The sequence below is a fragment of the Muntiacus reevesi genome, chromosome 9, assembly GCF_963930625.1.
Source record: "Muntiacus reevesi chromosome 9, mMunRee1.1, whole genome shotgun sequence".
NCBI classification, from domain to species: domain Eukaryota; kingdom Metazoa; phylum Chordata; class Mammalia; order Artiodactyla; family Cervidae; genus Muntiacus; species Muntiacus reevesi.
In genome coordinates, this window is record NC_089257.1 from 62,797,482 (window position 1) to 62,813,535 (window position 16,054).

Here is a 16,054-nt window from a genome sequence, read left to right on the forward strand (position 1 = left end):
AACTAAGACCCTGCATATTGCAAAAAAATAAAAAAAAAAAAAAAAAAAAAGAAGATTAAGTACAACTTGAAAAAAAAAAAAAACAAAAAGTACACACTTGGGGCCTGCTTGGGAACATGCTTGGGTCTCCAGGTAATTCTGAAGCAGCTCCAATTCAAAGACTCTCTGGTTTAGAGGAAGAATTGAAGCCACTTCTTCTTTTGTGTCCTTTATGCCCATTCCTGTCTACCACGGGTGGGAAACCCTCTTTCTATTCTCTGTGTAAGAGTAATTCGAGGAACTTCAGGGCAGTTTAATGAGAGCGGGAATTTCTTAGGCCAGGGTTCCCAAAAGAGAAAATTATTAACAACCACATAGCCAGAGATCTAGATAATTCTTCCCTATCTCCTTGAGATACATACAGACTCTGACTTTGTTAGAGACAGAATGAACTTCCGATTTACACATGCTTCATTCATGGTTATGAGTTATTCCTTCCCTTTATACCTTTCTGCTGCAGTCCTAGCCCTAGATCCCTCTTTTACACAGGATCCGTCCTCCCCGGGCAAGGCTTCCACGGCTTGCACTGCACCGATGCTCATGCCCTTCCCTTGCACTGCACACCTCCTTTGACCCTGTGCTCCCCATATACCCTTACATCCCCCTCTACTACTCCCCAGTTCTCAACATTTGCTGTACACTGGATCTCCCGGGGAGCTTTCGAAGTCCTGATGCCTGTGTGCCACCCTCAGAGAGTCTGATTATATTGTGCCTCAGGTGATTCAAATGTGAAGTCAGGGTTGAGAAACACTGCCCTTCACCTGAGCCCTTCTGGAAACTTGGGTCCCTTCAGCTGCCTCCCTTTTTTTGTGCTTTTAAAACACAGCTTTATTGAAGTAAAGTGCGATGAATAAACTACATATATTTAAAGTGTGAAATTTCATAAGCTTTGGCATATGTATACATTTGTGAAACATCACCATGCTTGGTAAGTATGAACCTACCCAACACTCCAGACAGTTTTCTTGTGACCTTTTGCATTCAGATTTTCCCTTAGCCGTTTATCCTCTAGGCAACTACTGAATAGCTTTCTGTCATTATAGATCAGTTTCCAATTTTCTAGAGTTTTATGTTAAGTGAAATAACATATACTCCTTTTTGGTCTGGCTCCTTACATTCAGCATAATTATTTTGAGATTCATCATCTTGTTGCATCTATTAATAGCTCATTCCTTTCTAATGACAGTAGTATTCCACTGAATGGATATATCACAAGCTGTTTATCCATTCACCCCTTGACTGTCTTTTGAGTGGTTCTTTGTTTTGGCTATTACAAATTAAGTTTCTATGAGCATTCATATATAAGTCATTATATAGGTCATACATACAAGGACATACACTCTTATTTCTATTGGATAAGTACTCAGGAGTGGAATGGCTAGGATAAAATTTTTAAAGAAAGTAGTCTAACTCTTCTCTTTCCAGTCCCATAGGAATTGGCTTCTCAGTTACTACAAAATGCCTATTGAGAATTTGATCGGGATTGGTTTGAATTTATTGATCAGTTTGGTGCGAAAAGATATCCCAGTGATATGGAGTCTTCCAATCCATGAACACATCTTTTTTATAAATTAGAAGGCAGATCTCCTTTTTAAAAATAATGTTTTTTTTTTTTTTTTGACTGTCCTGGGTCTTTGTTGGTGCATGGGCTTTTCTCTCGTTCTCTAGTTATGTTGAGCAGGGGCTACTCTAGTTGCAGTGGCTTCTTTTGTTGCAGAGCACGGGCTGTAGGGTGTGAAGACTTCAGTAGCTGCGGCACGTGGGCTCTGTAGCTGTGGCTCCTGGGCTCTAAAGCACAGGCTCAAGAGTTGTGGTGGACGGGCTATGTTACTCCGAGGCACATGGGATATTCCTGGATCAGGGATCGGAGCCCTGTCTCCTGCATTGGCAGGCTGATTCTTTACCACTGAGCCACAAGGGAAGCCCCCGTGAACACATTTTTTGGTCAGATTTATCACTAAGTGTTTTAATTCTAAATTCAATTTATTTACTAGCTAAAGGGCTATTTCAGTTCTCTATTTCATCCTCACTGGGTGGAATGCCTTCTCTTTGGTCTTCAGATTCTAGCTATCATTCCCTTCAAGACCTAGCTCAAGTCTACCCTTCTCTGTGGAGCTTTCGCCGACCACCTCAATTTTCCCAGTACCTCTTAGGAGCACTGATACTACCATCTATAGCACTCCTATGCACACTCACATTTGTTCTGTCGTTTTTACATAGTTGGCCTCTCTTACATAATTGTAAGCTCCCTAAAAACAGAAACCGTTTTTATCCTTTTAGTACTTAGCACAGTGCTGGTCTGTCACATGAATGATTAGAAAAGCAGTCATAGGAGGAACACCTAAGCAATTCAACACAGAATTTTTAAGTCAGGGAAATGGAGTGTTTCTAATGATCACAGTCAGCACTAGGGTACCTGTTCAGAGTGTAGGAGTTGGACAGCCTGGGTTGCTAATTCCACCTCTGTCCCTGACTAACTATGCACTTTGGGTGAGTGACTTTACCTCTTTGAGCCCCCATATCCTCATTTGTAAAATAAGGACAACATCTATCTTCTCAGTTGTCACAGGATGAAACGAGGTAACTCTTGTAAAGTGCTAAGCACGATTTCTGTTGTTGTTTCATCACTAAGTCATGCCCAACTCTTTCGTGACTCCATGGACTGTAGCCCGTCAAGCTCCTCTGTCCATGGAATTTTTCCAGGCAAGAATACCTGAGTGGGTTGCCATTTCCTTCTCCAGGGGATCTTCCTGACCCAGGGATCGAACCTAGGTCTCTCGCATTGGCAGGTGGATTCTTTACCACTGAGACACCAGAGAAGCCCTCAAGCACAATTTCTGCTGCTGCTGCTGCTGCTAAGTCGCTTCAGTCGTGTCTGACTCTGTGCGACCCCATAGACGGCAGCCCACCAGGCTCCCCCGTCCCTGGGATTCTCCAGGCAAGAACACTGGAGTGGGGTGCCATTTCCTTTTCCAATGCAGGAAAGTGAAAAGTGAAAGTGAAGTCACTCAGCCGTGTTCGACTCTTCAGGACCCCATGGACTGCAGCCTACCAGGCTCCTCCGTCCATGGGATTTTCCAGGCAAGAGTACTGGAGTGGGGTGCCATAGCCTTCTCCTCAGTTCAGTTCAGTTCAGTTCAGTCGCTCAGTCGTGTCCGACTCTTTGTGACCCCATGAATCACAGCACGCCAGGCCTCCCTGTCCATCACCAACTCCCAGAATTTACTCAAACTCATGTCCATCGAGTCGGTGATGCCATTCAGCCATCTCATCCTCTGTCATCCTCTTCTCCTCCTGCTCCCAATCCCTCGCAGCATCAGGGTCTTTTCCAATGCGTCAACTCTCCGAATGAGGTGGCCAAAGTATTGGAGTTTCAGCTTCAGCATCAGTCCTTCCAATGAATACCCAGGACTGGTCTCCTTTAAGATGGACTGGTTGGATCTCCTTGCAATCCTAGGGACTCTCAAGAGTCTTCTCCAAGTTCAAAAGCATCAATTTTTCAGTGCTCAGCTTTCTTCACAGTCCAGCTCTCACACCCATAGATGACCACTGGAAAAACCATAGCCTTGACCAGACAGACCTTTGTTAGCAAAGTAATGTCTCTGCTTTTTAATGTGCTGTCTAGGTTGGTCATAAGTTTCCTCCCAAGGAGTAAGCGCTTTTTAATTTCATGGCTGCAATCATCATCTGCAGTGATTTTTGAAGCCCCCCAAAATAAAGTCTGACACTGTTCCACTGTTTCCCCATATATTTCCCATGAAGTGATGGGACCAGATGCCATGATCTTAGTTTTCTGAATGTTGAGCTTTAAGCCAACTTTTTCACTCTCCAAGCAGAGTAAATGCTTCCTAAATGTTCCCTATTATTGTTTTCCTTATGCCGAGCCATACCTTCCTTGCCTGGGCACCATCATATACACCTGGGACAGAACTGCCACCCTTGGGCCAGCCTGCTGATCAGCAGCTAGTCATGGTCAACGTCATAGAGCTTCCTTTTGAGTCTAAGTACTGCTTTACAGGGACAGAAGTAACTTCAGTGCAGGCCGGTAAACAGAAACAGCAGCCACAAGACCGAGGCTGGATGTGTACAGTATATGGGGCTGCAAACCACAGAGGACTTTTCTGAGTCGTGGTCACACCTTAAATAGTCCTGTGGTCAGCAGGGTTTTCTGAGTGCAGCGAGCCGGCTGATTTGAGCCAGGCTGAGAGAGCCTCAGTCTCCAGAAGGCCCTCTGCAAGCTGAGCATCTGCCCTGGGAGGCCGAGAAGGAAGCCCTCCCACACGGGCCCTGCTGCTCTGCGCCCACCACCCTCACTCAGAGCGCAGCCCACATCCGGGCGGCTAAACCACAGCCGGCTTCTGGCTGCCGTGCGCTACCTCTGGCAGCGGAGGCGGAGATCCCTGCTCGGCCGAACCTCCACCTCCTCCCTCCCCTCCCCCAGCCCCGGCGGCTCCGTCTCTCCTCGGAGGGGCTTCCTTCTCGAGGCAGTGGAAATCTGTATCCCCCTCCCCCACATCCCAACCCCCGCCGACACACACCCCTTCACCTCCTCTTTGCTTTCCGCCGCCTTCATCTGCCTTTTAAGACCTCTTTTTCTGTCTCACCCGTTTTCTGAACTGACCATTCATCAGGCATTCTTTGTCATCGTTGCTGTTTTTCTCCAAAAGGGGTTAGTCAAATGATTCTTTTTCTCCCTGTCTTTCTTTCTCTCTCTCTTCCCTCCTTCCCTTCCCTCCCTCCCTCCCTTCTTTTTCTTTTCCTTCTTCATCCCTTTCCTCTCTTCCTCCTTCCCTTTCTCTATATCCAGCCCTCCCCGCCCCCGCCGCCGCCCCGACCCTCTTTGATTTATTCCCCGATGCCCTTTTCAAAGAGAGCTTCAGGTAAGGCCTGTTCCAGCTGTGGAAACAGGTATACTTGCATTTGGGGTCATAGCTGGGAATGCAGTCAAAGGTAGGGAGGACCTGTGTTGTCCAGGAAACAAGACAGCCTTTGAGGGCTTCCCAGAAAAGAGGGACAGCAACTCTTTCAGCCAAATACACTTTATTTCTTTTCTTTCTCAGCTGACAAGGAATTTAGCACATTCATGGAGCTACAAATGACCATCTAAGAGTCCGCAGTGGAGACAGGGAGGGCGGGGGCACAGAGCGAGCTCTGGGTTGGGGGCTGTGAACAGGGCAGGACCTCTGCCAGCATTTACCCAGTCCATTCCCACCAAGGGTTTCCAGAAGGAGAGCCAGAAACAGAGAAAGGTGGGTGGAATAGTTAGGGTTGGGGCAGTTTCTATGTAGAAAGAGGGAACCAACTATGGGGCAGTTGCTATGTAGAAAGAGGGAACCAAGGGGAATAGTAATATCCACTGGGGAAGGAATGAATGGGGGCAGGGCGGCGTGAAGAACGGAAATAAATATCCCGACAAGAAGGCCGGCCAGGTGTGAAGGGGTGAGTAGCTATGATGTTTCAAAGGATAATAAAGCAGCAACATCCCTGGACTGGGCGCCAACAGAGAAGGCAGGAAGGAGGCCTCTGGGGACAAGGCTGAGGGTGGAAGCTCCCCACAAGGCAGAGGAACAGTTCTCCTGGGGGTTAAAGATTTGCCCAGGGAACAAACAGGGTGTGGCAGGCCTGGAGAGGAGTCAGACCTGGGTCAGTGGGAGATGGTGTCCGGAGTTGTCAGACGCCTCTCTGATTCAGGCCAGCATACAGGTCCCGCTGGCCTTTCCGGATGGGCTAGGGGTGGAATAGAGAGCGGGTGGTCAGCAGGGTGAGAGGAAGTCATTCCTGAGAAAGAAGGGCCTCTGCAGAATCAGCTTTGGAGCAATGGGAAGATCCTAGGCTAGGAGGCAGGAGGTGAGTTCAACTGGTAAGAGAGTTGATCTGGTCACCTCCTGTGAACCTCAGTTTTCCCATCTCAAAAACGGGAAACTAAAGGGCCACTTCTCAGGGCTTTTATCAGAATTAAGTGAAGTCACTCATGCAAAAGTAAATGCCACATGCTTGACTGGTGCTCAGTAAATATTTGTTGTGTTTCTCCAGGTGTGATATGCAAAATATTTAACCATTGGTGGTGCATACACACTGATCAATCAGAACAGTCCTGGTAATTCTCTGCCATGCCAGGCAGTAACTCTTTACTTGCCAAATCAAAAGGTAGTCCAGTGGGGGAGGGGCTGTGATGTTGGGTAGTATGTGTGTTGGGGTGAGAAAGTTTGGGGCTACTCACTAGTGAAATATTTTCATATTTCAGCAGCTGGTAAGTACATGCTGGTGGGATGGCAGTCATTAGTTTATGGTGTTTGAGTTTGGGTGTATGGTATTCCCCATGGCTGCTCCTGAGCTAATTAATGAATAAACCAGAGAAAGAGGAGTGACACCGCCACCCACACTGCTTGTGGTTGTGGGAACCCTGCAGCCTTTGAGATGACCACCTGCTACCATGATGGATGCAGAGGTGGCACATGTGGGTTGTCTTGGAGCCCTGAGGAGGGGCTTTGAAGTGTCTGACAGGCCAGGTGGCCAGTCCCACCTGTCCGCTTCTCCTCTAGAAAGACCCCTCCCCCATTCTGCCCCTCATTACCTCATAGTCTGGATTGGGTACAGGGGGTGGTCTCTCCCTGTTCTGTCCTGCAAAGGAAGGAAGGGAAAACGATTCAGTTCCAAGAGGACACACCAATCTTGTGAAAATGAGACCCAGATCCAGGGTGGCAAACTCCCCTCTACTTCTAGTTTTTTCTGTTCCAGCTGCTATTTTTCCTTTCCTTTTTTCCATCCCATCTCTAATGACCCTACACAGTTCTTATCATTTTGTGACCTCAGCTCAAGGTCCTTCCATGGTTTCTGAGTAATCTGAGATGGGACATTCTGTGTCGAGATCTTGGTCATACCATGAATGTTCTAGAGAAGCTGTTTTGACCTGGCCTGGGCCGGACATCCCCTCCTTGGCGGGCATCTCCTCCGAGATCTTACCCCGGGGCCTGCCGCCAGCACCCGCTCCTCTCGTCATAGGCGTGGCCTTGGCCTTTCGGCTCTTGCTCCAGTAATACACCAGCAGCAGCAAGCCCAGAGTGACACAGATGTCAACCACGATGATTGTGGCCACCACCATCAGATCCACCTCCATGCAGTTCTCACACACTGTGAGGCAGGGGTCGGGGGAGGAGAGAAATCCCCCAGAAAGGAAGACACAGGACACCAGAGATGAGGAAGGAACAAATGAAGCTCATTCTCCCTTTAGTACTCACGTACCTGCCATGGCCAGACACCCCTCCCTCTGCCCCCAGGCTGTTTCAGCACCTTTATAACAACAAGTGAAGTGTGGTGTTCATGGGTGGAGACTCGAGTCAGACAGTCCTGGCTTCAAATCCCAGCTACGTGACTCACTAGTTGTGAGAATTCTGAAATGTGTGTTGAACCTGCAAAGCTTCTGTTTCCTCATATATAAAATGGAAGTAAGATAGCACTGAACCCATATAGTTGGTAAGGGAATTATATGAAACGCCTGGGCAAGTGTTTGGTATAGTGCTTTAAACTTAATAAGCATTCATTGATTGTTAGCTGTCATTATTGTTTATGACTATGCCTTAGTTTATGACATTTTCATAGAGTAGCTTTGAGTCCTTTTTGCAAATCCTGAAGAATTCGTGTCCAGATAAAGCATAAACTAATATTGGGGCCCCATATTTTCTGGACAGGATATAATGCAGACAGGATACCCAGTCCTGTCTCTTGGGAGGTTATTTTGGATCTAGTGCTAAGGTTACCCCAACAGCCCTATATTGATGTTTAATCTATATTTCAGAAAATACTGATGATGTGTGGCCCCAGATAGTCTTGGATTGAGTGTAGGAGAAGCACAAAGTTGCCAGGGGACTGTAAGTTGGGTAAGGGGAAATCCTGAGAATGCCTTTTCGGAATATGCTCCCTAAAGAGTCTAGTAGTATTTGCTCTGAAGACCTGTATTACCTCTTGCTTTCAGGTACAGCTTATGTGCCGTCTCTGTGCTGCCTTCGGTTATGTAGCACTGATAATAACCACTGTTGTCCATTTCTGAAAAATCTTCCAGTAACAGCTGTTTCCCATCACCTTGGGGTATTGGTTCATCACTTTTTTTCCATTTTACTCCATTTTCAGGCTCTAGAGGGCACGTCAGCTCAACAGTGTTTCCAGAGATGGAGACTTCATATGCTGGGGAATGGGAGAGAAGAGAAGGGAAATTTAAAGAGAGAAACCAGTAAGATTTAAGGCAAGTTAGTAGCCAAAGAACCAACCAAATGCAGAAAGTCATCTGACATCCTAGATCTCAGATTTTCTTGTCAAAAGGCAACTCTGTTGGCTAAAGGGTATGAAAGAGGAGAGATGCAGGAGAAGGGGCCCTAGAGAACCTCTTGAAGATGACTTCAGAGTTTAGGCATGGACTTGGGGACTTGAAAGGAGAGGGTGAAAATAAAGAAAATCTATAAAAGTCCTTACTTGTAATGTTTCTAAAATGGGGAGTTAGAAATGTTGGGAGGACCTTAGTTCTTGGGGTTAATCTCCCTCAATCAGGTGCTTCTTCCCAACCACAGATCTGCATCATTGATAGGGCAGATATAAAAGACTGATAAACTTACGTTTCTCTTCAGTATTATCTGAAAATGAAAAAGGAAAGAATGGTAAGAAAATAACCTTGATTGAAGTTTAAGTTGTAGGTAAAAAATTTCAAGTGAAGCTACACACTGTCCCTAAGAATTCCTAGAGAATTCTTTGGGAGCCCCATGTCTTGAAGATGAGGTGTGTACCTGGCCTAAGAGATATGCTCATAGACACAACTCAGGTACATCAAACTGAGAATATATCAGTATGTACTTCTAGACTGAGATCCACTAAAGCCCAAAAAGTCTTACAATCGTAAAGCTGAAAAATTCTAGACATCTTCAAACTTATTCTCTTGCATTAGCAAGAGCCATATTCCAGATAGATATGAAAGGGATATCATATCCTTCTCAGAGATAAAGACCTTCATTTCTTTGAATCACTGATTCTTATACGCATCTGTTTTTCATTATTCAGAAGTTCTTTCTTATAACTAACAGAAACCCTCATAGTAGAGATCAAATATCTTTCTTCTTATTCCATGCCACTTTCATGTTATTACCCTTTAAATTATGTGAAGTTCTATATATTTTTTAAGGAAATAATTCTTCTAATAAAAAGTGACATTATTTTAAATTATATCTCAGTGCAAGCAGCTCTTAATTATATATGTTAGAACTATTGGTATGGACAATTGAAATCCACTAATAAAATTTGGGGATCCAGCAAAATTCCCCGGAGTAGGTAATTTTGCCCTAGGAAGTAGGGATGGGGAGCACCCTGGTTTCCTGGAAGACCTGTGGCTGGGACCCTAGGCAGCACTGGGGAAAGTATGCTCAAGCATACGTGAGTCTGAACATGTAACAGCTGGAAGAGCAGAGCGTGATGCTCAGAGACACCCCTCTCTCTATTGGGGGTGTTTTGCTACAGTGCACTATGGGGACAGAACACTGGACTGAGTCAGAAACCCTGTGTTTGAATCCCAGATCTGCTTTAGGCTGTGTGACCAAGGGAAAATCATTTAACTTCTCTGAGCTTCAGTTTCTTCATCTGGGAAGCAGATAAACCATCCACCTCACAAGGTATTTGTGAGAACTAAATGGATTATGAAACTGAAAATGAATGGTGCATTGCAGATGCTCAAGAAAAGTGTTTTTTACTTTCTTTCTTTCCTTCTGGGGGTCCTGCTAATGGAGAACAGAACAGAGTACTGACCCAGTTGCTCAGTCAGCCCTCCAGCGGAGATCATATGGAATGTAAACAAGTCATTCTGCAGGTTTACCTATATACTAATAATGGGGAGCTGAGTATAATGACAGTAGATCATCGATAATACTTCGACTTGGAAATAATTTTTCAGCATTGATATTTCTTAAAAATATTAAACTAGAAATCATAAAATAATTTATAAGTAAATAGAAATTTCACTCTGCATGGTATGTTTGTTTGGAAAAGCAAAAATGGCTCACAACTCTTTTTGGCATAAATTCAGTAGTGAAGCACAGACCAATACATTCTCATACAAGGGCCTAGATGTCTATGCTTAGAAGCACTTGTTTTATTATTATTATTTTGCTGTGCTCCATGGCATGTGGGATTTCAGTTCCTCAACCAGTGATCGAACCCATGGTCCCTGCAGTGGAAGCACAGAGTCTTAACCACTGGACCACCAGGAAATTCCCTTAGATGTCTATACTTAGAAACAGGACATATGCTCACAAAAATTTTGTACATATTCATAATGATTAAAAAAATGGACTTCCCTGGTGGTCCAGTGGCTAAGACTGTGCTCCCTATGCAGGGGACCTGGGTTGGACCGCTGGTCAGGGAACTAGATCCCACAAGCTGCAACTAAGACCTGGTGTAGCCAAATAAATATTTTTAAGAAAATGAGTTTCAGCATCAGATAAATATGCGTTTATATTTATATATCTGATTGGACTATATATTTATCTACTTAGTCTTGGTTTTCTTATCTGTAGAGTGGGGATGTTAGGAGAATTATGTGAGGAAATTCAGGTAGAATATTAAGGGCAATACCTAGAACATGTATGCTCAGTAAACTATAATGCTTATTATTTAATCTGCATATTTCCCATACAATGATAGCTAAACTCTACCAACTGCTTTCCACCCATCAGATAATATTCTAAGTAAGTCAATCAATCTTCATAACAACTCTACAAGCTAGGTATTATTATTTATATTTCACATGTAATAATGCTATGGCATGGAGAAGTTAAGAAAGTTATTCAGACACTCAGCAAGTAAGAAGTTGAGCCAGGATATGATGGTCTAGCTTCAGAGTTAGACTCTTAGCCTCACACTCCATAACCTTCTCCACTGCCTGAGATATTGTTCCTTATAATAAAAGCTCACCCTTTAAAACTCAACTCAAGAATCACCTCCCCTGGGGAGCTTTCCCCAACTATATCCTTTGCAGAGTTAGCCATGCTTCTGTTTATATTTTATGTTACTGTTTACTCATAGCAGGAAACAGATTATATTATCAATTATTTGTCTTTCAAATAAGACCATCAGCTTTTTTTTTTTTTTTCCTAACCATGTGGCTTGTGGGATCTTAGTTCCCTGACCAGGGATTGAACCCAGGCCCTCAGCAGTGAAAGTAAGAAGTTCTAACTGCTGGACTTCCAGGGAATTCCAAAGACCTTCAGCTTCTTGAGGGGAAGGAACTAGTGACACAGTCATATGCATGATCATTTATTCATTAAAAAAACAGATATTGAGCACCTGTTCACACACACACACACACACATTGAGCACCTACCATGTGTGTTAGAAATAAAAGTAAAGTGTTAGTGGCTCAGTCGTGTCCGACTCTGTGATCCCATGGACTGTAGCCCACTGGGCTCCTCTGTCCATGGGATTCTCCAGGCAAGAATACTGGAGTGGGTTACCATGCCCTTCTCCAGGGGATCTTCCTGACCCAGGGATCAAAACCAGGTCTCCTGCATTGCAGGTAGATTCTTTACCATTTGAGCCACCTGGGAAGCCCGTGTATTTGGTCAAGTAAATAAGGTGTTGTTTTGGCCTTCAATGAATTCATGATATACACAAAAAATTCCAACCCACACTCGCATATATATTCTTTCCTGAATGGATGCTCAGGAATACACATCACTCAGCTATAATTGGACCTGACAGTTAGCAACAAATATAGGCACATCTCATACAGATTCTATTGAAAGATAATTATATTTTCTCTCTAATGGTTCTGGCTCTTAGTATTTATTACTGTGATATATCATGATCATTTTGATCCACATTTGAAAGGAAGTTGTACAGAGCGAAAATCCTCTTACCAATTTCTTCTGACTCTGAAAAAGAAACTATTTGAAACACTCCTTTCAGCTAATAAGGTCAGACCCTTCCACCCTGGGTTAGGACTCTTCCCTCAATCTTCAGAAAACAATGGATATTTAAATTTCCCATGGTTGCATATGAAAAACTCTTTCATATTCTACATTAAAAAAACTGGTGGCTAATTAGGTATAAAAAAAGGGTCCTAAGTAATCATTTTGAATATAATGTCTATTTGATACATAAATATAAAAATATATTTATAAAATTAAAAATGTAATTGGCACTAGTGGTAAAGAACCGCCTGCCAGTGCAGGAGACATAAGAGATAGGGGTTCCATTCCTGGGTCGGGAAGATCCCCTGGAGGAGGAAATGGCAACCCACTCCAGTATTCTTGCCTGGAGAATCCCATGGATAGAGGAGCCTGGAAGGCTACAGTCCACAGGGTTGCAAAGAGTTGGATATAACTGAAGCGACTTAGCAGGCAGGCATAAAATTATCACATTGTATACCTTAAACTTATACCATGTTATATGTCAACTATATTCCAATAAAGCTGGCAAAAAAGGAAGATCTGTATTGGGCATAAATTAAACGATAAACAAAAACCAACCCCAAATGACCAATAGCATGCAGAAGAGATGTTTTTCTGGAGTTTATCAGTGCTCTCAACATATCCCATCTGTCAGTAAGGTAACATTAACACATTCTCCATGATATGTTTTTTAAAAAGGATTCTAAGGACACTACCATTTAGGCAGATTAATGCTATGTAATAGAGACTGGCCCAGTGCCTGCCTTTTAACACAAAATTGGTTCATTCAATTTGGAGGAGCTGAAATGAAGAGAAAGCCTTCCAATATTGGGATATTCCTGCCTCTCTTCTATGACTGAGGAGGTAAGTCCAGGCCAGGCACACTCATATGCATACGCACACATGAATACACATGCATGCACACACACACACACTTTCAGAGTATTTGGACATGTAATTCTTCTTCTTTTTCTTTTTACTTTTTGGTCATACCCCACAGCATGTGGAATCTTATGGCCCTCTCCAGGAATGGAACCTATGCTCCCACACATTGGAAGTGCAGAGTCTTAACCATTGGATCACCAGGGAAGTCCCTGGACATGTAATAATGAATGTGAACTCAAATGCTGGCCTAGAGGCCTATTCAGTGCATCTCTAGGCATGTATTCAAGCCACAAATCCTCTACAAAAAACTCACATCAAATAGGAAATGAAAACTTGACATTGTTTTAGTTGGCTCAATTCTTTTCTTCTGAATAGTTAACACTCATTATTTCCTGTGATCTCTGTTGCATTCCTCTTCTTGTCTAGAACTATCCCTAGACTTATGAGGAAAAGGCAAAGGAGAAGACGAGAGAAATCCCATTTATTGGTCTCTGTAGGAGGTCTAGTGAAAACATTCCTAAGTACAAAACAGACTGGGCTGATTTGATAACAAGGAAAGAAAAAGCATAACTCACCTTGTGCCCAAGCACCAACTAGAAAATAAAGAAGAGGAAAAGAGTTAGTAAATGTTGTGAGTGACTTTGAAATTCCAATTCTATAGTCTGACCATTTCTTAGCAACTATGGTCCTTCCCACCCACTTCTGGATCACAGTTAACCTTATACGCTGTGAGTGATATGGACTTCTAGGTACTGACCTGGGGTTTTTGGTCAATTTGGGATGAGACAGAAGAAGGAAGCACCTAGCGTTAAACATGAACACACAGCATTTGACAAACAGACGTTAGAAAAAGTTGAGGGGTGCTTCTGGGGAGATGGAGAAAGAGCGAGAGAGTTTTGCAGCCCAGCCTCCATTTTAAAAAGAAATCTCTTGACAGTGGAAGAAAAACAAGCTCTGGGTTAGGTACAAAGATTGAGATTCTTGTTCCATCTCTGACTCCTGCTGGTCTGATGGTTCGGTTTTTCCATTTATTTTTTACTTGAGACAGATAGGAATATTTGAAACCAATTACTCATCAGCTAGAGCCTGTGCATTGAAGAGTTCGATCATATTTCCACTGGGTCCTCCAGAGTCCCTGCACTCAGCAGCAATCCGGGTTCTCTGTAATGACCCGTTCCCCTGACATCACCTTCAAGTTTCATGTGTACCTATTTTATCAACAGCCTCTATATTGGGTGAGACACCCCTCCCAATCACTGTAACCAGAGCAGCCTGGGCACATTCTCATGAGGCCAAACCTCTAGGGGTGGTTGGGTCTTTGGTAGTCCCTCTCTCTCTCTCTGCAGAGCACAGTTTATACTATGGGGCTATAACCCAATGCCTTGGGGAGTCACACTCTGCCCCTTGACACTCCAAACATGTTCCCTGGACCAGTAGGAGACAAATGAGCCAGAGAGCTTGTTATAAAGGCAGAAGGGCAGTTCCACTCCAGACCCACTGAAGCAGAAGTTGAAATTTAACAAGATTCCCCGGTGACTCGTGTGCACGCTCAAGCTAGAGAAACCCAAGATGAAGCAGGAAGTGGAGACGCCATGGCTGTAACTCTGAGATGCAAGCCCCAGCTGTGATAGTGTTTTCTAGATCTCTAAAATAAAACCCTCATGAGCTATCTGGCCTCACATCATGCCATCATTAACAGCACAGGCTGTAGGCAGCTCTGAGTTCCCAGATCAGCTTCAGCACTTACTAACTGTGGTTTTAAACAAGCTATTGTACTTCTTCGAGTACTAGTTTTTTACATCTGTAAAATAGGGCAGAGGTCCCCAACCTCTGGGCCACAGATGGGTACCTTCTGTCAGATCGGTGGCAGCATTAGATTAGAAACAAAGTGCACAATAAATGTAATGTGTTTGAAACATCCTGAAATGAACCCCCACCCCAGTCCGTGGCAAAATTGTCTTCTACGAGGCTGGTCCCTGGTGCACAAAAGGCTGGCGACCACTGAAACGAGATACATATAACATTTACCTTCCAAGGTGGAGGGAAAGATTAAATTAGTTAACATGGGTAAAGACTTTTTGTAACACGGTATCTGGCACTCAGTAAACAGCAACCTTAAAAAAAAAATCATTGTCTGATATGAGCTATGGAAAGCCTCTTAGTTACTTATCAATTTATATTCCACCTTCCTTCCAACAGGACTAAAGTAATTGAAAGCACATGGTCAACTGAAAAAGACTGGAAATTATGAGGTGCTTCATTATCTCAGATACTAAGCTTGCTGTATACTTGGTGCAGAGTTTGGGTTCAACCACCTACTCTCCTTGCAGTAAACAGTGAAGGCGAACTCCTCTAATCTCCTTTGTGTTAGTTCATAAGGGCTGGGCTGTTCACTGACAGAACGAACTTTTTCTCGGAGGCACAAAGATCTCCTTGCTTTCAGTAGATATGATCACCTCAACTGCTTTCCTTTAGCTGTTCTCTGAAAGGTCTTTGGGGAACACGCTAGCCTAGCCCTAGTTCCCTGTGCTAACACTGCACCAACACTTCCTTACATTTTCTAGAAAATGAGGCTTCTTGATACACTGGGCAGCGCCAGGTTAGGCAGTGAGCCTTTCATGGTCTGGAGAAACACCCATCTTTTCATTCCATCCTACTCACCTAATAAGAGGTAGAGTCCCAGAACTCGCCAGAGATTCCCCGACTGCATCCTTCCCTCACTGGACGCTCACTCTACCTAAGATGGCGGAGGCCAGTTGGCTCACAACTTCTGAAAAAGAAACCAGAGGACTTTTACAAAACCCCTGCTGGAGTTGAGGACCCTGGGGCCATTACTGCCAGTGCTGGGATGAAAAAGGGGGCTTTGTAAGAGAGAGACTCACCATTTTCCGAAGCAGGCACCTTCGGCTGGGAGGGGAGGCGGGTTTCTGAACCCCACACAGGAAGTGTGGAGGGGCCTCTGGGCCTGAAGGCTTCTACGTTTGAGACGGAGGCAGCCACCTGGGTTGGCTGGGGAGAGTTGGGCCCCGTGTCCTCCCATTGGACGAGGGAGACCTGAAGGTGCCGTGAAGTACCTGCAACTTAGCTGCCCAGGCCTTGCACAATGCACCCCCCACATTGGGCTCCCTTCTCAGATACCCCTCCCCACCACACAAGCTGTGATAGGAAGAAAGAGGAGCACCCAAGAGTTGCTTTCTTTTTTTTTT

The 16,054-nt window shown here is 44.3% G+C and overlaps 1 protein-coding gene across 1 annotated transcript; it reads right to left on the reverse strand.

The window, feature by feature from the left end:
• Positions 1 to 5,123: 5,123 nt before the first annotated feature.
• On the reverse strand, positions 5,124 to 15,806 carry CD3E (CD3 epsilon subunit of T-cell receptor complex). The gene is made up of 8 exons (XM_065944889.1): positions 15,731 to 15,806; positions 15,510 to 15,618; positions 13,424 to 13,441; positions 8,646 to 8,663; positions 7,999 to 8,220; positions 7,003 to 7,170; positions 6,614 to 6,660; positions 5,124 to 5,766 (listed from the first exon to the last, which is right to left on the reverse strand). The coding sequence occupies exons 2-8, from the start codon at positions 15,556 to 15,558 to the stop codon at positions 5,710 to 5,712; spliced, it is 579 nt and encodes a 192-aa protein (XP_065800961.1). The 5' UTR covers positions 15,559 to 15,618; positions 15,731 to 15,806; the 3' UTR covers positions 5,124 to 5,709.
• Between the last annotated feature and the right edge of the window lie 248 nt (positions 15,807 to 16,054).

What these genes read in the sequence shown, in the direction of transcription:
- CD3E (XM_065944889.1), bottom strand. Translation starts at nt 15,558, where the DNA reads ATGCAGTCGGGGAATCTCTGGCGAGTTCTGGGACTCTACCTCTTATTA. An exon ending in GCTGTACCTGAAAGCAAGAG is followed by an intron (nt 7,171 to 7,998) that starts GTAATACAGGTC and finishes CCTGCCTCACAG; the next exon opens with TGTGTGAGAACTGCATGGAG. An exon ending in TACCCAATCCAGACTATGAG is followed by an intron (nt 5,767 to 6,613) that starts GTAATGAGGGGC and finishes TTCCACCCCTAG; the next exon opens with CCCATCCGGAAAGGCCAGCG.